Genomic DNA, 21671 nt, shown 5'->3' with positions numbered 1-21671 from the left:
ATTGAGATATGCCATCAGTGCCACCGTAATTCTGACAAGAGCGATCTTTAAGGCCCTAACGTACCTTTCAGTTTCTTGAATGCCTTCTCATTCTGTTCAAGGATATTTACAGTACGGGTGCAAAAATTTACCACTTTTTTTTTTATAAGCATGTCCAATCTTAAACTAAATAGTCAAACTCTTCTGTAATCACCCTTGACTGTCCTGTATTACTTTTTAGGGAAGGAATGAGAAAAACTTGTAAATATCCCACAGTTCAGTAGACCTGCCTTAATTTAAGGCCCAATTCTGTGACCTTTTCTTACTAAGTTGAGCTAGGGCTACCAATTTGAGTCCCTGTTTCTTTACCGTATTAAATGAGATATCTGGCACCTATCCATTTTGTATCTAGGTGTTGCCCTAACCTAACAGACTATTCTAACCTTGCAGAAGTGGGGTAGTTAACATACCATCATAATGGTTCTTAGACTTATCTTGTGAATGCAAGTCAACATTTATGATCTGTTGTGGTTGGTCATATTAGTTTCAGCTCCCTTTAAAAACATAGCAAGAAACAAAGTATTTGCCAAATTGGAAAAAAACACAACAATAGTAAAGGCAACATTTTCTTTATGATTACATCTCTAAAGCTAAAAGTAGTTTAAAATGTTTCAAATGCTATTTGTTATTTTAAACAACATGATCATGTGCTATGTTAACTAGTACCAATAAATTAGCATTCAGGTACCTCCCAATTCAAGTGTAATAGGAAAAGGTCATTATTAAATAAGAAAAACATTTACCTATTGTGCCTGATTACAAAAAGTTCCATAATACCATAAATATTTTATTTAAAATTAAGGTTAACTTACGCTCGCCTGTCATGATCGATCCTGTTTATTTTTCCACCAATAAACACTCTGATCTTACAGTCTTTCCATTTTTTCTTGGTTGTCAGAAGATAAGGAATCAACAATGTCAAACCTGCATTAGACCACAATATTTAGAAATACACTGAGTAACTAATATGCAGTGTCAACTTTCTATTTAATAGTGTATAGCAACAATTTATATATGGCAGGAGCAAAGCTCCATGTTTGTCACAGAGGTCATGGATTCTCTGCTGCGGCCGGTGCACCTGGCCTAGGGGCTGCCTGAGCAGCTCGGGCAGCCCCGGGCCAGGAGCACCGGCTGCTGCTGTGGCAGTTTTGGCCACCTCCGCCCCTCTCCGCCTCCCAGCAGCAGGAGTTTGGGTGTGTGGAGGGGGCTCAGGGCTGGGGTGTGAGGCGATGAGGCTCCCGGGAAGGGTGACAGCAACCCCCCGTCCCTCCCTGCAGCTCCGATTGGCCGCGGTTCTCAGCCAATGGGAGCTGCAGATCCGGGGCTTGGGGCGGAGAGGAGGCAGCACATGGAGCTAGGAGCTGGGGTTGCCACTTCCCAGGAGCTGGGTAGGGAGCCTGCCCCAGCCCCACCAACCCCCCCTCCCCAGCACAGTCCATGACTTTTACTAAAAATACCTGTGACTAAAACGTAGCCTTTGGCATGAGTGATACCCATTACCAAGTGCTTTTATCATCATTACAAATTATCTTACCCCCATCATCAAAAAGCCACCAGACATCAATAGTATTTTTGCCTTGTTTCTTCTGAAACTGAGAGCTAGCATCAAGAAGTCTTTGGTCAGCCAAGTTTAAAGGAGAACGTGGGCCTTTCGAGTCTAGCAAATTGAGAAAAAGAGAATTTGTAAAAGATTTAAGAAAAACTGTGGCTTAATCTCAAACACAGAATTGTAGTATTGTTAAATCTAACGTCAGTACTGGGCAAATTTGTTGAAACAATAGCAAAGAATAAAATTGTCAGACACATGGAAAAATATAAATTGTTGCGCAAAAGTCAACATGGTTTCTGTAAAGGGAGATCATGTCTTACTAATCTATTAGAGTTCTTTGAGGGGGGTCAAACAAACATGTGGACAAGGGGGATCCAGTGAACATAGCTTACTTAGATTTCCAGAAAGCCTTTGACAAGGTCCCTCACCAAAGGCTCTTACGTAAATTAAGTTGTCATGGGATAAGAGGGAAGATCCCTTCATGGACTGAGAACTGGTTAAAAGACAGGGGACAAAGGGTAGGAATAAATGGTAAATTTTCAGAATGGAGAGGAGTAACTAGTGGTTTTCCCCAAGGGTCAGTCCTAGGACCAATCCTATTCAACTTATTCATAAATGATCTGGAGAAAGGGGTAAACAGTGAGGTGGCAAAGTTTCCAGATGATACTGAACTGCTCAAGATAGTTAAGACCAAAGCAGACTGTGAAGAACTTCAAAAAGATCTCACAAAACTAAGTGATTGGGCAACAAAATGGCAAATGAAATTTAATGTGGATAAATGTAAAGTAATGCACATTGGAAAAAATAACTCCAACTATATATACACACAATATAATGGGGGCTAATTTAGCTACAGCTAATCAGGAGAGAGATCTTGGAGTCATCATGGATAGTTTTCTGAAGACGTCCAAGCAGTGTGCAGCGGCAGTCAAAAAAGCAAACGGGATGTTAGGAATCATTAAAAAAGGGATAGGAGAGTAAGACGGAGAATTGCCCTTATATAAATCCATGGTACACCCTCATCTTGTATACTGCGTACAGATGTGGTCCCCTCATCTCAAAAAAGATATGCTGGCATTAGAAAAGGTTCAGAAAAGGGCAACTAAAATGATTTGGGATTTGGAATGGGTTCCATATGAGGAGAGATTAAAGAGGCTAGGACTTTTCAGCTTGGAAAAAAGAGGAGACTAAGGGGGGATATGATAGAGGTATATAAAATCATGAGTGGTGTGGAGAAAGTGAATAAGAAAAAGTTATATTATGGGAATAAGTAAATAAGAACTAAGGGCCACCAAATGAAATTAATGGGTAGCAGGTTTAAAACAAATAAAAGGAAGTTCTTCTTTACTCAAAAAGAAAAGGAGTACTTGTGGCACCTTAGAGACTAACCAATTTATTTGAGCATAAGCTTTCGTGAGCTACAGCTCACTTCATCGGATGCATACTACTTTACTCAGCGCACAGTCAACCTGTGGAACTCCTTGCCTGAGGAGGTTGTGAAGGCTAGGACTATAAAAGGGTTTAAAAGAGAACTGGATAAATTCATGGAGGTTAAGTCCATTAATGGCTATTAGCCAAGATGGGTAAGGAATGATGTCCCTAGCCTCTATTTGTCAGAGGGTGGAGATGGATGGCAGGAGAGAGATCACTTGATCATTGCCTGTTAGGTTCACTCCCTCTGGGGCACTTGGCATTGGCCACTGTCAGTAGACAGGATACTGGGCTGGATGGACCTTTGGTCTGACCCAGTATGGCCATTCTTATGTTTTCCAATATTTGTATTGTTAAAAAAAATTCTGACTTTAAAAATATTTATTTTCAGACTTTATAGTTTGTTTAAATGGACTTGTAAAAATGCACACTGAGATAAGTTTAAAGAGTTTGCAGACTTCTCCAGCTAAACCTACTGTTCTGAAAGATTAAAAACTAAACAGGAACAACAAGCAGACCTTTGGTAGATGAGCACAATTTGCAAGACCTTCTCTCTCTCTCTCTCTCTACACTTATAGCTCCATCAATCTGATCCAAACATCAAAAAAAACATACTTCAGAGCAACAGTGGGTGCTGCTCCATGCATCTCTCATACTGAAGAAAAGACCTGCTGCTCTTGTTTCACCAAAACACATCTGTAGGTTCTTTAATATTGTCAAGTTTTTTTACCAAGACAAAAATCGTAGAAAACTACAACTTCTGAAGTATTATTTTAATTTCTTACATTTAAAAAAAAAAAAGAAAGAAATATATAGTTAAATGCATTAAGGAAGTTAAGATTGTAAACAGACTCCATTTTGATGCTGAATATGTATGTAGTATTTTACGTACAGAATAAGATGTTTTGCAGGTTCCAGGGCTTAGAAAAATTTTACAAAACATTTAGTTGCTGTAATTAAAAAGGTGGAATTTTTAGTTAGATAATGAGGCTATAGATATAACTGAGAAAGAAACTAAAATGACTTTCTGAATAAACCTAACAGACACAGAAGTGAAATGGATGGATTAAAAAACAAAACAAAACACCTTTCTACCTCCTTCTCAGTCAAAATTTAGATTTGGATACAGCAGCCAGCCACTTTACTTGGTATTTAGCTTCTAAGCCAAAAGGTATGAATTTGATTTTACAAAACCCAAAAATATTCCTGATGTGAACTAAAATTGACTGAATTAATACATTTATACAGAGCTTGAATTAGGTCAGTACACAATGGTACAAAGCACACTGGCACTTCTCCCAAGCCACCATCTTGTGCTCCACAATCTCTGCTTTCATTTAAAAGAGGTAAGTTCTCTAGTGTTTATAATTCTGAAGAAATCCTCCCTTCACATTTGAGGTTAACTGATTAAGCAATGTTTGCCTGACTCTGTGGAGAGCCTGGAACAATAATTCTGAAAAGTTGAATAGTCCCATTCATTTCACTGAAGTATTCACTAAGATGCCCAAAGTATAATATTGATAACCGTTTCATTGCTTGTGGAAGCATAAAGTAAGCTGCATAGTTTACTGAGTGATGTCTCAAATATTATAATGATGATCTTATTAAAATCTATACAGAAAGGAAAGAATTAGAAGTTTGGCACCAGGACTGAGCAGCATTTCAGAGAGTACAACTACCTTATTCCTCCCCTCCACCCCAAATCAAGGAACCCAGAGAGGCATGTGAGCCCCACCAAGGAACCCAGCAGACCTCATGGACACATTCAAACCCCACTGAGGCAGAACCAAGTTCAGGAAACCTCATAAGCATGCACAATCAATCATATTTTGAACGTATGCACATCTAGTATGTGCACTGCTTCTGCCAATTCATGTGAAGAAAGCTTATTTTGTGAGAGGACTTAAGAGTACCACCACCTTTTTCTACCACCACAATTTGACCCCTGAATTTCCTAATCCAAGTTAAACAGATATCTAGGATACCATCCAATGGTTGATACTCTATATATAAAAGGAGTGAGAAAAAAGAAAATGGAAGGTAGCAGTATGGAAAAAATGGATTGTAACAAAAAGATGGAAATGCCTGCCTTTTTTCAACAGTGGTTGTGTTGGAGTCTTGCCATCTTCTTCCTCCTCTGGAAAATGTTTATAAAAAATAAAAAATAAAGGTTAATATCCTTTGTGGAGTTAATGAAGATAAAAGTAGCGTACACATTCAGAAAATGACACATAAAATGAAGCAGCACACCGTGAGAAAATAACCACAACATGGATGAGGATTAACATATCCTGCAATAATGATTAGCTCTTTAAAATGTGTTAATACTTCACATAGCCATAGAGTTTGTCTTCAAAAAAGGACAAGAAAAACATTTCCTCCATATATGAATGCAAGGTGTCTTGACTCATTTTTAAAAATGTTCTTTTAGTGTGCATTTAATTAAATGTTCTAGTTTAAGCCCAACATTTCTTAACCTTGGTGGCTTAGAGTTAAGCTTGCATATAAAGATTTGACCAAATTTTCAAGAAGTTCTGCATTCCTACAGTTCTCATTATCGCTACAAAAAATGACAAGCTTTTTATTTAGGTGCCTAAGATCTTGGAGCCTTACTTTATGCATCAAGGTTTTAAAAATTTTGCTTACACTTTCTAAGTGACTACTCAAGTAATATGCAGACAGTGTAAATGCCTGGGAAGGCCAAGAGAAAAAAAAAACAACATTGTAATTCAACTCTGTAAAAAGAACGGTCCAATCTCACAGCTCACTAGAAGTTACCTTTATGCAGACCAGGAGTTTTTTCACTGGATGGTAGAGAAAAAACCTTAGATGTGTCTGTTTCAGTCTTTTTGCTATAGTCCACATTTACTACAACATCCTTTGAACTTGGAGATTTCTCTTGAGAGGACAGTAATTCTTCTGTGACGAGATAAATGATTAATATTGATATCATTTCTGATTGCAACATTAAACTTACTTTTAGCTTGTAAAAATGATGTTTTATGGATAATTAATGATATAATAGATTAGAAGAAAATCAACTGGAGAACAGTTGGAGAAAATCAACTGTTTTATACAACTTCATGAACAGCAACAACATGTTACATACATAGAAATTCTACCTCTGAAAGTAAGAATTATTTTAGCTTAGTCCCAGATTATACCTTTTCAAATTCTATAGGCATTGAACTACATCACTCTGTAGACACAGAGCTAATTCACCTCTATGGAGCTGGAGAAAATAAGGGGTTTGAATCCTCATATTTACATTATGTCAAATTGTTAGTATGAGAAAGGAACTGAAACCTGGGGCCTTTGGTATAAAATAGATCCTAAAAATTTATGATCAATTTCTATCTCAAGCTGAGCATTTTTCCAAAAATATTAAAAGTCACAATACTATAATTCCATAAAATTGCTTGCTGAAGGTGGCTTGTCCAAAATCTAGTGAGTAAGAACATTTCAGCAGACAAGAACCTCATTTCAGCAGACAAGCTCAGACAAAGGCCTTTTTGAACAGAAGATGACAATAATAGAGGTAGTTAACTATTGACGTAATAGAAAAAGGCACAGTAATGTTAAAAAACCTGGTCAAAAACGGATTTCTCAGCTAGAAGTTATCAGTTAAGTCAGCAATGGCTCCAGACAATTAAGACTGCCTTAAGTTTGAGACCAGTGGTAAAGCTGTCAGGAACATATGATCCCTTCCATGAGGTATTAGATTAGTGAGGGGTGGTAGAACTGCCTACTATGAAGATTGCCTGACACTTCCCACTATAAGACATAGTCCTCAGTGGCTTATAACTAAAGCTATGTTTTTGTCATGGGTATTTTTAATAAAAAAAAGTCACAGACAGGTCACTGGCAGTAAACAAAAATTCACTGCCTGTGACCTGTCCATGACTTTTACTAAAAATACCAGTGAATAAAAATTAGAGGGGGAGGGACTGCCCGGGGCCCCGTGGGTTTGGGGGGAGGGCAGCCTGGCTGCTTGGGGCAGCGCCCGCAGGTGGCAGCACATGGCCCAGGACCCCTGTAGGTGCTGGGGGGGATTAGCAGGGCTGGCAGGCTCCCTACCTGGCTCCACCACTTTGTCACCCAGCAGCAGCAGAGAGTTTGGGTGTGTGAGTGGGCAGGGGGTTGGGGCACGGAATGGGGTGAGGCGGGCTCTGGGAGGTGCTTACATGGGGGGCTCCCCGGAAGTGGTGACATCCCCCTTGCTCAGCTGCTAGGCGGAGGTGTGGCCAGGCAGCTCTGCACACCACCTCCACCCAGGGCACTGTCCCCGCAGTTCCCATTGGCCACAGTTCCTGGCCTATGGGAGCACAGAACTACCTGGCCACACTTCTGCCTAGCAGCTGAGCAAGGGGGATGTCACTGCCTCCAGGGAGTCTCCCAAGTAAGCACTGCCCAGAGCCTGCTTCACCCTGTCCCGTACCCCAACTCCCTGTTCCCCTCACACACCCAAACTCTGCTGCGAGGGGGGTGCGGTGGCCCAAGACTGCCCCAGCAGTGGCCAGTGCGACTGGCACAGGGGCTACCTGAGCTGCCCCTGAGTCAGGAACACCAGCTGCTGCAGAAGTCATGTAGGTCACGGAATCCATGACTTCCATGACAAACTCGCAGCCTTACCTATAACTTTACCAAACTTTAACTGTTTGGGCTAAAGTTTTCCATGCCAATTGTCTGCCTCAGAATGAATTTTTTGGGAAAGTTTTAGGCAAAATGGGTAAGCCACTTTAAAAGAATGTGACTAGGGGGAAAATAGGTTGTTTTGACCATGTTAATTCTGTCAAACTTTTATTTGAAAGCCTCTCGTGCCCCTCTGCTTTAGAGTGGCCTTGAAGTTTGGCAGTGGATGGCCTTTTTGTTAGGGACCTGCTTTTGCTGTCCTCTACGAAAATCCACCCAAATTTGGTCAAGTTTTAAGATTTTGACAAATCTGTTTGCACAACACATACTACTTAGATTATAGCAGCTAAATTCCATGAAGATTTAATCTGCACTGGTCACACTCCAGCCTAGGGATGAGAAGGATTTTCCCTACGATTGCAGCTCTGAGCTGCTTTAGACTGGAACCCAGTGGGTTGTGGGCAAGACTGAGATTGGATGGATCCAGGTGGTGGGAGTGAAGACTCAGAACATAAGAATGACCATACTGGGTCAGACCAAGAGTCCATCTAGCCCAGTATCCGACAGCAGCCAATGACAGATGCTTCAAAGGAAATGAACAGAATAGGACAATCAAGTGATCCATCTCATTGTCCAGTCCCAGCATCTGGCAGTCAGAGGCCTAGGGACACCCAGACCCTGGTGTTGCATCCCTGAACATCTTGGCTAATACTCACTGATGGAACTAGCCTCCATGAATTTATCCAATTCTTTTTTTAACCCCGTTATAGTTTTGGCCTTCATGACATCCTCTGGCATTTAGTTCAAGGTTGATTGTGCATTATGTAAAGTACTTCCTTTAGTTTGTTTTAAACCTGCTGCCTATTAATTTAATTAAGTGATCCCTGGTTCATATGTGGTGTGAAAGGGTAAATAATACTTCATTATTAACTTTCTCCATACAATTCATGGTTTTATAGACCTCTATCATATTCCCCCGCACTTAGTCATTTCTTTCCCAAACTGAAAAGTCTCAATCTTTTAATCTGTCCTCATATAGGAGTAGGACTGGCTAGGCAAGGAGACTGGGGACAATAAGCTGGGTGTTTGTGGGGTAGACAGGAAGCCCCAAGGGTGAAAACTTGGACTGGCTGATCAAAGAGACTGGGATGAAAACCTGAGGAGTGGAGACTGGAACTGGCTAGGTGAGGAGCAAAGGACTGGACTGTTAGATGTGGGGTGGGGAACGGATAGGACAAGGGCAGGTTGGAGGGGACGGGGCAGCAGGGATCACACTCGGGGGGAATGGGCAGAAGCTCTGTGGTAACTAGAGCACACTCCACTACCGAGCTCAGAATGGAACCGAAGAATCCTGAGTCTCACCATTCTTCTCTTATCAGCAAATATCTGGGAAACCCTCTGGCAAAATATTTTATCTTTCCTCTAATACTGGTCCACACAGAATATGACAACCTACTTCTGCTATTAGTCGCTCAGTTAGCTCAAGTGGAAGAGGCCTTTGTGGTGGATTTAAAGGTTCCAACTCTGCTGATGACCCATTTGGTGTCAGTATGACATCACATGATAAAATATTTTTTATTTTTTAACCTAGGAAATTATACACAGGAAAACTACACTAAAACAACACAATTAAGGTTACAAAGTCAATAAATGCCTGAATTAAAAATGAAACCCTGGGATAGTTTTTAATTACATCATCTAATATCTAGTTAAGTGCTTGATTTTGCCACCTTAATAATGTTCTTTTAACATAATGTTTAATACAAATAAAAACTAAGTCTATAAACTACTTTCTTTGAATCACCATTAATTTTTTGCATTAGAAATGTATTATCTTTATTGTTTCCTATTTATCCAATGCAGATGTATCATCTCCAGGCTTTTTATGTCACTGGAATGGAAAAAACTTGCCATGAAAGAATCCAAAATGTCTTTGGTCATGCAACTTTTGTTAAATCAAGTTAAATTTTCTAGACTGCGGATACTTTTTTAATATGCAATATTGATTTTCTGGCCCCATTTGAGTTTGAACATATATTAGTAAAATATTAAATCCTTGGGGAAATTTAAGTATGTAGGTGGTTACAAACTGAAGAAAATAATGTATGTAGACCTGTTTCTAAAAGAAGTTAGAATACGAAACATAGAACATTTATCATTAAAAGCAACCCATCAGTAACAGAAGTCATATCTACTCCATCTAGTTTTATTTTGTACAAGGTTAACAGAAGTATTTTTAAGTTGACAAAATATTAAAAGTAATTATAAACACTAAATCTCTATATTTTGCTTGTAGGCATAACAAACAGTTTATAGAACACTTAACTGCGTAAAATTTGGCTGTTCTATTTTTCTCTTTTTCTAGGAGGCAAAATAAAGCGTACCTTGTCCCTGAAGGTGAGAAATATCCAAACCTTCCTTTAGGCGGATGACAACTACACCATACTGAATGTCAAAGGCATCACTGTAAAAGGGTAAAGAAGTTGCATTTTTGTCGTGTTCTCTTTTTCTTTCTCAACAATCCCAATTGAGATTTTTCTCTTGGACTTAAGCTTCATGTACGTAAATTGTACTTCACAGATTTTAAGTCCCAAACTATTAAGCCACTTCAGAAGACTGAATACCATATGCTGAAGTGTAATGGACAGCAACTGTCTCCATTTCACTTCGTTTCTAATATTGCAAACAGTGATCAAATGAAATACAAACAAACCATTCTAAGCTCCATGGGAAAGGTGAAAGCGTGTGTGTGAAATTTAATCCTTTTGAGCAATACAGGACAATTTTTTTCACCAGAAGTCCCAAAATATTTTATAAGAGATCCTCTAACTTGACAACTACAAATTCCAGAGCGGTCTCTGAAAACTATAGGCACTGAAAGAAGTTTCAAAAATACACAAAGTAACAATTAATGAATGCAGTGTGCATGGAATTTAATGGTAACTATTTTTTTACAAATTACAGCATTCATAATAAAGAAGTCAGGTTTCAAGACAAGTTCTAGCTGACTCTGGTTTCCATTATGTGTAACTTACAGGAAAAAATTCTCTCCTTAAAAAAGCAAGAAAATTAAGAGAACAGACTTTCTTAATGAAAAATTAGGCTGTAAGTCTGATTACAAGTTAGGAGAGTCCAAATCAAAGTTCCAGTAACAAAGGAGCTTACCCATATTGCACGTTTTATTTTTATTTGACATTAATACTTAGTATATAAAATGTCACAGCAACAGAAGACATCCAACCAATAATGGCAAACACTTCTTGAATCTCTGTTGCACAAACACCCTAAATATAGAAGGCTATTTCTTCCAACACAAGTGGATTCACAAGCTCACATGGAAATCACCAGACAATGGAAATCACCAGACAGACCATGTATGTATATTTAAGAGATGGGCATCTTCGTTGAGGGATATCAGAGTTAGCAGAGGAATAGATGTTAGCCGAGATGGAAAAAAAGAGCAACACAGGCACAAAGCAGTTCAAAGGCAAAGAAATGCAGATCAGATTCCACCTTGCAACTGTTCCAGTGTTTTACAGGACCAGACTAAAGAAAGTCTGGAAGACACATGGTCAAATTGGAAGATGGCAGGAGAAATAGTGGGCCACCAAAAGAAGGCAGAAGAAAGATGCATGGATTATATCTGGAACATGGGCAGTGACTGACTAAAAGAAAGTTCTGAAGGCAAAAATGTAACAGTGCAAGACAGGTAGAAATCTTTGAGGCTGATGCAAGATACAGAGAAAATTACAAAGAAATAAAAAGAGATGCAGGCAAAATAACAATGCCTGGGCTCAGGAGAAGGCTGCAGAGGCAGCAGCACAGAAGGGAGAGTACAAGCAGCACAGAAGGGAGAGTACAAGCTTTCAAATAGTGAAAGACTTCCCAGGAAAAACCAGACTGTCAGAGGTCTCTCCATGGACAGATGCTGAAAATGCATGACAAAAAATCTAGAGGCTTGAAAGAAGATTTCCATTCTATATTAAGTTGTTCACAACTTATGATCACGCACAGGGTCAAGAGAAATGCTAACACTAAGTTAGAAATAGCAGAGTGATCAACAACACCTGATGAAATTAAAGCCACCAGAGGCCTCACATCGGGGAAAGCTCCTGGGGTTGACAAAAGTAATAGCTGACCATCAATAATACCTACCCACATTGAAAAACAGCACTAGAGTACTAGATTTACTGAGGCGATTTCAATATTAATTATTTAAAAATGATGTTTGGGAATACTTGGAAACAGTTCAAAGTTTTTAGATGAATACTTTGAAATAGCAATGATTACACTCTGCTAGAGGTACAAGCAGTTCTTCAGATTATATATTCTTGTTTACTGTATTTGGTAAAAAGAACAGTTCTGCATTTTGTACTCACTGAAATAAATTGATATAGGTTTCCACATCCCTCATGTCAGCTTGTTTCCAATCTTTCTTAAATCCAACAACAAGAGTGTTTGGTCTCATTCGACCCAGACCAGCAGCCTAAGAACAAAGCCAATCAAGCATTTTTAAAATACTAAAAAATATTATATTAACTGAAGGTAAAATAAGAAAATGTTCTTACTTGCACAAAACAATTTTTTTAATAAAAGCTTTATAGTAGTAGAGTGAAAATATTGCATAATTATGATGCAATTTCAATATGCATGCTTGAAAGTGTAAAATATAAAATGCAAAAATGTCTGTACTCTTCTGAGGCCAAATCACCCATTAGCTCAAACAAAAGTGCAAGAGAAGGGTACCTGCATTAAGTACTGTCCCCCATCTCTCAAATCCTCTGCATGTACTGGTGCATAGAAGGCCTTCATTTTGTTTTTAATAAGCCACCGCTGATATCTGGCCAAGTCAGCTGACAATTCTTTAATGGCTTGTCTGCGAGGGCCCTTCAAAAAAAATGTACTACTATTAGTCCAAAATGCATTTTAGAATAATCACTACTGGTTATTTTCTGAAAAATAGATTTCCTTTGTACAGTTACATGAGTGCATTGATAATTAACCCAAAATCAAATCTAATACACTTCAAGTTCAAAAGATATTTTTGTCACTTCAAAACAAGAGACCTATCAACATAAAGTAAAATTGACTCAGATGGCAATAATAGGTCTTCCTTTCTTAGATACATGTTCCTGTGCTTTACTGGAACAAGAATTCTCAAGCTCCAGTTGCTTCACCAGCAGGCTTGTCCTCTGCCATAAAAACAACAAGGGTATTTTTGTTTTGTTTTTTGTAGCAAAAAATATAGATATAGGCATAGTTACAGGTTAAGTACACATCAGGTTTTGTGTGGCTGCTTGTGTCCCAGCAAGTTTAACTGAAATTGGTGATCTGTTTTAATTTCCATATAAAGATGCTAGTCTTCTCCCCAATGGCAGCCACTACCTTAAATAAACCCAGATCTCAGCCACTTCTGATGGGGTCCTGTGGCATGCAGTTGTTTCCTGCCAGATTCACTAATACATGAAGTAGTTCACAACAGAATCTGGTTAGTTAATCCTGGAGCACCTCAGATTACAATGGCAAGGTGAGAGGCTCAGCCACTCTGACAATTGCCTACAATTTAAACACATACTCCTTCCCCCCTATGAATCCTCCCTTAACATCTACAACTAGCTGGACCCTTTGCCAGTCTTTTGTAGTTGAGTTAATTTGACTCAATTACCATAACCCCTTCAAAACTCGCTGAACTTCCATCCTGCTAACAAACCCTCTTAATTCTTCAGTTTTTAAAAATCACTGCCCTTATCAGAATAGTAAAGTGTTCTGTTTAAAAACAGCACTGAAACAAAACTTTGAGCTTGAAGATTTTGACTCCAGTGATTTGAAGGGAGCACTAACCCAAACTGTGGGTATCTTTAGCTTTGGAGAAAAGCTTCAAATACAAAACAAAATTTAAAAATAAAGATCTAAAGAAAATAGTCTAAACGTGGTAATTTACACTGGTATTTTTACAGAAACTCAAGAGAGTTAGGTGCCCAGCACCTATTAAATTTCAATAGGATTTGAGTGCTTAAATCTGGGCTCTGATGCTAAGAGCCAGGTGGGCAGCTGTGAGGAACCGCAGATGGATCCTCCACCTGCTCTGAGTGGGGGGCCTGCTTGGGCCCCACACCCAGGTCAGGTGGAGGGTCCACTGCCGCTCCCCACAGCTACCTGCCCAGCTCTTATCGTTTACAGGCTGCAGCTCCGAGCTGTAGGGAGGCTGGGTCCCTCCACCTGCCCTGGGCAGGGTGCTGGGACACTGGGCATGGGGCTTCTCAGGCCCTCTACAGCTGCCAGCGTGGCTCTCCCCAACCTGGCTCCAGCCGGAGGAGAGGGGGGAGGTGTGGCTCGGAGCCGCAGCCCAGCCATGGTAAGAGCCAAGCAGGCAGCTGTGGCGGCCCCTCCACCTGCCCTGGGCATGGGGCACAAGTAGCCCCCAGGCAGCTCCACAGGTTTCCCCCTTCCCTGTGGGTAGGCCAGCCAGGGAGCCACGGTGGACCCTCCACCTGCCTGCAGTGCAGTGGGGGCGGGGGGCGGGCTGAGAGCAGCCCCTGGCAGTGTCCCTGTCCCCCATGCTCCCTGCCCAGCCAAGGGCAGGTGGAGGGTCCACGACTCCGTCCAGGCTCCCCACAGCTGCCCCCAACCAGGCTTCTTCCTTAAGTTGGCATGTTATACTAAAGAAGTAAAAGCAAACTGGATAACACGGAAAGCAAATATCAACCTTATTTAGCCAAGCATGCTTTACCCCCCAGGATTAACGAACTGAAACACTGTTTATCTTTAAGCATCTTTGTGTCCAAGACTGTTCATTTTATAAAGTTACAAAATTATTCCAGGGGAGGAGAAAAATCTAGCAGTGATGTACATATTAACATTTTGAAGTTATCTGCTATGCTAGCATTTCTAAGGCTTGCACGAAATTACAATATACTTTGTGCTATTATGAAAGAGAAATCCCATGAGAGGTTATCAGTAAATCTCAGCTTCCAGAGAAGTGGGAAATTTGACACTTTACATTTGAGAATAATAGAAGTAGTTATGGAAAGAAGCCAAGTTAGCTTATTTTTTTAAAATGCAGAAAAAATACTTACCATGTGTATATGACCACAGATCATCAAACCCACATTTTTTGTGAAAGCATGGACAAGATGAACCAAAGCAGGACGTGAGTTTGGAGCACCTGTCATAACAAGGCATTGAGGCCTAGAGTTTTAGATTTAAAAGAAGAAAAATTAGAATTCACTTATTTCCTTTGTATTGATAAAAACAACTTTTAAGTAATTTGCAACTGACTTTAGAATTGTGAAGATACATATCTTCACAGATCTCAGGATTGCAAATGCATATATTTGGAGTGAGAAATGGGGCATATTAATTACATTATGGAAAATTTATGTAGCATTGACAACCTTTAACAACCATCAATTCTTTTTCCCTGCCTGCTTATTTCATCAGAAACCAATGAATGGCAATATCTATCTAAATCCGATACATTTCAAGGAAATATGTGGACAAATTGGAGGAAGTCCAGACAAGAGCCACAAAAATGATTCAAGGTCTAGAAAAACATGACCTATGAGGGAAAATTAAACAATTTTTTCCGATTTTTTCAGTCTGGAGAAGAGAAGACAGAGGTGACATGATAACAGTTTTCCAGTACCTACAAGGTTGTTATAAGGAGGAGAGAGGTAAATTGTTCTCCTTAACCTCTGATGATAGGACAAGAAGCAATGGGCTTAAATTGGAGCAAGGGTAGTTTAACTTGGACTTCAGGAAAAAATTCTTAACTGTCAGGGTGGTTAAGCACAGGAATAAATTGCCTAGGGAAGCTGTGGAATCTCCATCACTGGAGATTTTTTAGAAAAAATTTAGAACAAACCTTTCAGGGATGGTTTAGGTAGGGCAGGAGACTCGACTAGATCACCTCTTGAGGTGCCTTCCAGTCCTGTGATTCTATAAATTTTACTGAATTTGGTATATAAAAGTACAGAAACAAATATTCTTCAAACTAATAAGGAAAAATCACTCTGTTTATCTGTAACTTTCAGATTCTCTTTACGTAAACAGTCAAGATGTTTAATAAAAAAGTTAAAATAAAGAAATTCAGACAATAAAGCCCAACGTTCTGTCAAGTTACTGAAGTGTCTGGCATGAGTGATGTGACCTGGCCGGTACTAAACCTGCTGAATAAGGAAGAGTGGATTGTAATTGAACAAGAAAACAAAAATATGAATGCCTATCAGCACAGGAGTCATAAGATCACTTGTCAACACCTTTCATTTTCCCTTTTGTGGGGAAAAAGGGAACACAGCACAAGGAGTAATGTTTGTTTTCTCTAACTTTCATACACAGAAACCCTGACGTAAAGATTTAGCTAGCCCTCATTTTGATAGCTATATTTATACAATCACTACATCCACAAACCAGCAAGCTTCCCCAGTCAAAACAAGTAGGTAAGTCTCAATCTTGCCAAGACATAACAAATGTCTGGGCGGGGGGGGTTTTTTGGTTTTTCTTTTTGTTTAAAAGAACCAATAGCAACAAGGGTTGTCATTTTAATACCAAGTCATTTTAATACCAAGGCAAGTCAGTCTTATAACTGACTGTTCTAAATACCAAAACATTCTCTACTATAAACTAATTAGCATTTGAAATAAGAAAAATTATTTCCTACCCTAGAAAACAAAATCATAAAAAGTATTTCCAATCCAATCTTAAAGGCCTGCTCATTAGCAGAAGTATGTTCACTCTTCACATTAACACAAGTAGGAAACCACTTTTGGAAATAAACGTTTGATCTAGGCAGTTAAGTGATAACTAAATTGATGTATAAAGTCAAATTCCACTGCCAAATTCATCCAGTTTGCATATTGCTGACAGTTACAAAATTATCTTAGTTTATAAGTTAAGAAGCCTCTTACATCTTCAGCAGTAACAAAGAATTTACAATCAAAACTCAGCTGCCAATTTTGTTGTTTATACACAACACAAAATAGTAGCCAACTTATTTTTTTAAGCTATATTAGCTCAGCAGTGATGACAGCGTTTCAGTGAAGTAACCAGAAACTTAAACACACAGGGAGACATGTCATTTTAATATTTTATAAAACCACGTTCATGAGACTAGCAGGATTGCCTATTAGTATGGTTGCCTGACACTTCCCATTATAAGACTTAAGTTTTCAGTAGTTTATACCTTTGCAAAATTAACGGTCTGGGCTGACATTTTCCATGTAAGGCTGATTTCCATCCCCATAACTAGGGAAACCTTCCACGTCAGGCTGATTTGTTCTGAAAAAATTCAGCCACTGCAGTGGAGTCATTTCCAAGAAAAAGGTTAGAGACATATATGTTGTTTTCCTCATTTTATTCCATAATATAGTTACTCCACTATGGAAATATACTAATTATTCCAGAATAGTTTTCACATAAGGAACTATTCCAAAATAGCTATTGCAGAAGAGCTTGTTCCACGATAATTATTCAGGTCAGTTTTCCCATTATCCTAATCTTACCACCTTGAAATCACACAGTATTTTCTCATTATATGCTCCCTTCACATATGGGCAGATTTCCAAGGAATTAGCAAGATTTCTGCATCCCATGGCTGCAAATCCTCCAAGATTGTGTTGCTGTTGCAGTCTTTGTCAAGAATGAACATGCTGCCAGAGGCAGGAGTAAAGGGAAGCTGAAACACAGCCTTGTGATGGATGTTCCTGTCCCAAGATCCAAGCATGTGTTAGAATATCTTAGACTTAGAGATTTAAAGCCAGACAGACAGTTTCAGATAAAGAGTTGTGGATTCTGGAAGCATCAAAACCCTGTTTTGCTGAGTGCACAGTTTAGTGAAAAGAGATTTTTCTAACTTCTACACTATGCCTCGAGCATGAGCATATCTGTTACCTGAAATTTTTTATATGGTCTTCCACGCCTGTAAGACGAACAGAATGCTGCAGTGCACTTAGGTAAGTCAAGGCTTGTGTAGAGGATCCCCAGTTCACATCTGTGGGAAGATTTGTTTTAAAAAATTTAATATTATGCCACAAGTTATTTTGACTAATATAAACCATTTTCTCAAACTAAAAATTTAGTGTCTGATTATTTAGCTCCAACATCAACTGAAAATTAGGTAAAATCAAATTAAAATTAGAGTATATTCCTACTGAAAGCAGGCTAAAGTAAACCCAGCTTGTGTTTAAGTTAAGGGAAAAAAACCAGTTAAACTCTACTGTAAAGAGGATAATTCTGTAATCAAATCAAGTTTTCTAGATAACTAGACGTTTCATATTATACAGTCAAATTTAGAAGTTACTTAAACTGACCTATTTCAAAGAATTCTATGGTGTTTGACAAAAGCTATGAAATCTTTGTACAAATAGGTTTTGTAGCTATGCTACTCTACAGCAAAAGGAAAATTTAGCAAGGTAAGCATAGTTTGTCTGTTGATTTAAAACTAAAATCATGACGAAAAAACTTGGGTTAAGAAACTATCCTTTTAGATTATCACTGTTTAAGAGAAATTGAATGCCTACAGTGTAATGAGTTTACTAAAATTAAATAGCTATAGAAGTCTGGTCTTTCATGTTCTCATGCAAGCAGTCCAATTTTTATAATTTAAATAACTACTAAGTAGAATTTCAATTCTCAAAAGCAGAGTGTGGACAAGTATGGGAGGGGGCTCAGGGCTGGGGTAAGGGCGGCACTTACCTGCGGGACGGGCTCCTACCAGCATGTCCCTGTGTCTCCTAGCCAGAGGGCTCTGCGCACTTCCCACTCCCACAGGCGCTGCCCACAAAGCTCCTATTGGCTGTGGTTCCTGGCCAATGGGAGCTGTGGAGCCAGTGCTTGTGGTGGGAGCAGCGTGCGAAGCCCCCCAGCCACCCCTCCCCCTAGAAGCTACAGGGAGGCACGGAACTGGGTGGGGAGCCTGTGAGCTCCACCCTGCGCCTGCGGGGGTCCTGTCCCATCCCCCAGAGCAGCCCCTCGGCTCAAATTTTAGTTAGGGGCATATAGTAAATGTCATGGACAGGCTTTAAATTTTTTTTTTTTTTTTTTTTTTTTACTACCCGTGACCTGTCCATGACTTTTACTAAAAAATACTGGTGGCTAAAATGTAGCCTTACTCATAACTCCTCCAAAACGCACACACTACTTCCTCTCAAATTATCTTTGACAGATCGAGTACATTACCTTTCAAATCTATATAGTTAATGTATGTGAGATGCTTCTCTCTTATATTGAGAATAGAGTTTCTTCTGTAATTAACCGTGCAAATAAAATTGTAAATTTAAAATACAAAAAAACTACAACATTTAACAAAAGTAAGTAATCAGAGTTTCTCAAATTTGCCCAGATTTTTTTTAAAATTGAAAATCACATACCTACCTGGTTTCTTGTAAGTGACATAAATATAGAGTCCAAGGACTATGACATATGTTAGCAATGCTGCCCACCAATTAATGACGAACATCACTATGCAGCAGAGAATCGCTCCAACAAGAGAAACCCACATATTGTAGTACTTAAAAGCAGGACGCCAACCTAATCAAAGCACAAATACGAGAAGTTAAAAAATTTGAGAGAGAGAAAGCGCGAGCATAAAAACATATTAAAAATTCTGGCACACATTTATCCTTAAAGTTCATCCAACAACTTCTTGCAATATTTCAAAGAAAGCTTCATCTATGTTATTAAGGACAGGAGCAGAAATGATTATATGACAAGTATAGGTCACTTTTTAAAAGGTGGAGTTTGACATTATTTCTGTGCTAGATATTCCTAGCAATCTGGTGAGTGCGAGTATTTGGCACAGAAGTCCATACATTACTCAAGTTTGATTTTTGCTCTGTAGTATAACCTTTAGAAGATGGTACAGCATGAATCACAATGCAAATGACTGCATGCCATGTTAGTGGGTGCTATCCTTTCAGTTCCGCATTATCACTCCAGTTAAGCTAACTACTTTTAATGTTTTTATTTATTTGGATAAGAGCAACTCCTGAGCATTGAAAGAAAAAGGACAAATATCATATAGCCGGACACATTCAGGAAGAAAGTGTAACTGTCAAAGAGAAGTACTGAGGCTGCCAGAGTTTGACACCATGAGTTGCTGACGGGCTGTTCAGAAAGAGGTATAAGGATCATCTATTCTTATAAAGACAGCGGTGACTAATGGAGTGTCTTTAGGCTTGGAAGCATTAGATTTTTAAAATCGGTAAATATCAGTAAACATCTATTTCACTGTACACACACAAACTGACAAAAATATTTCCACTGATTATCATCAAATGTACAGATAAGGAACACTGCTTGAGAATTTAGAGTTTGATGTAAGGATATTCATTTTTTGTGTATTTCGACAGGATGTTGAGCATTTGTGTTTTAATGGTTACAAAGCTTTATCTTTTTGAATCTGTGTCTACTGTCGTTAATAGTCTGACCCTACCCCCAGATTCCTGCAACTGAAAATTTGAATTGATAAAAATTGAAAAATGCTTAAAACTCATGATTTTGCACAACTGACAAATTAAATAATATGCTTAAAAATAAAACACTGATTTTGTCCATATGAATTATGAAAACATAAAAATCAAATTCTGCCAAGAATATTAGTCTTTTAATACGGCTAACCTGCAAATACTGCATCATCATTTGTGATCTACACATATGCTTTCAGAAGTGAATATACCCATACAGCTTGACGTACAGAAAATTCAAAATATGGCTGCTTATTTATATATGTAATTTAGCAGGCTCAATTGTAAATAGAAATAGGATTTACATATATATGTGGGCTTTCAACGTATTAATTTCATCACTTGTGTGTATAAGCAATAGAATAAAAAACATGCGCACAAGGTTGCGCAAACACAAATCGAAGGCAACTTATTGAACATTTATAAGTTTGGCCCCAAACAACAAAGATGACTTTTTAAAAAAGGCTCCAACCTAAACTCAGTAGGCTAAAAACTGAAATAGAAATTCCTATTTATGTTGAATGAAATTCTTTTATAGGCATGGCATAGCAATACTTTTGTTACAGATAAAATAAAAATTGAAGCGTAACAGCTTCGCTGCTGTATTTCTTGCGATTAGGGTCATCAATTTTTAAGCCCTGGGGCAAAGGAAACAAATAAGAATACCATAAGGTATTATTTTCCTGAGGGGCAAGTAGTCTCTACAAACAGGATTTTTTCACCAGTATTGCTTAACTCCCTTCCCACCAGCATCACCACATAACCCCAGTGACACCCAGTGTCAATGGAAGGGAATTAAAGGACAGCGAGTCCTGGTCCAATGTTTTGTTAGGAGAAACCATCACTCCTTCCTAGAAGGGCCTTCCTATCTCATTGAGGGCTTTAGTTTTCTTATGGCTTCCTTGTTCCCAGGCATAGCTCTTGACTCCATTCATCACCTGCTTAATGAGCCAGCGTTTCACTCTCTCTCTCTCCCCTCCCCATAACAACCAGGTGTGACCTTAAGGCAGTTCCCTTAGAGACTGAGTCCCAGTCTCTTTGCCTAGTGAAGTTTTACTCCTTTGTAGTTCAGGCTAAGATGAGGCAGTAGCTGGGCACTCTCAGAGGTCAAGGAGATATGACGGGTATTCAGAACATTAGAAAATTCAAGCCAGTTATTCAAGAACCTAAACATGAAAATAGGCCATGTCTATACACAGGGTTTAATTCGCACTGTGTTTTACATAAGCAGCACTGACTGCATACACAGAGTCAATTGTTTTCTGATTCAATATGTATCAGTGTCTACATGGCTGGGACTTTGTGCAATGATAGCAACAACAGTACTGCCAGAATGCGGAGGTATAGAACACCAGGAGCAAATGGACAGGTCTTGGCCTTGTGCCAGTATTTGAACTGGAAGGTGATATCTGTTCTACATGAGCAACAGAGAACACACAGATAGGTCAGTTCTGGCATCATGCAAAGCAGCATGGGATAGCAGTGGGTAGCCTGCCAATCTAATGAGAATGAGTGATGTGTGCACATGAACATAAATTCACTGCATATTGAGTTAGTGG

General features: G+C 39.0%; 1 protein-coding gene across 1 annotated transcript in view; it reads right to left on the bottom strand.

Moving 5' to 3' along the window:
• Positions 1-21671, bottom strand: part of SLC12A2 (solute carrier family 12 member 2) — a 101388-nt gene that overhangs the window by 8655 nt on the left and 71062 nt on the right. The window contains exons 14-23 of the mRNA XM_084629696.1: positions 19022-19177; positions 17540-17639; positions 14728-14839; positions 12398-12538; positions 12031-12137; positions 10036-10115; positions 5798-5938; positions 5109-5156; positions 1574-1696; positions 852-963 (exon numbers count right to left, since the gene is read on the bottom strand). Of these exons, the coding sequence (XP_084485822.1) occupies positions 852-963; positions 1574-1696; positions 5109-5156; positions 5798-5938; positions 10036-10115; positions 12031-12137; positions 12398-12538; positions 14728-14839; positions 17540-17639; positions 19022-19177 (1120 nt within the window). The remainder of the gene's footprint in view (positions 1-851; positions 964-1573; positions 1697-5108; positions 5157-5797; positions 5939-10035; positions 10116-12030; positions 12138-12397; positions 12539-14727; positions 14840-17539; positions 17640-19021; positions 19178-21671) is intronic.

Source organism: Lepidochelys olivacea (assembly GCF_965140295.1).
Source record: "Lepidochelys olivacea isolate rLepOli2 genome assembly, chromosome: 5".
NCBI classification, from domain to species: Eukaryota; Metazoa; Chordata; order Testudines; family Cheloniidae; genus Lepidochelys; species Lepidochelys olivacea.
This window is presented reverse-complemented; position numbering and strand designations above follow the sequence as displayed.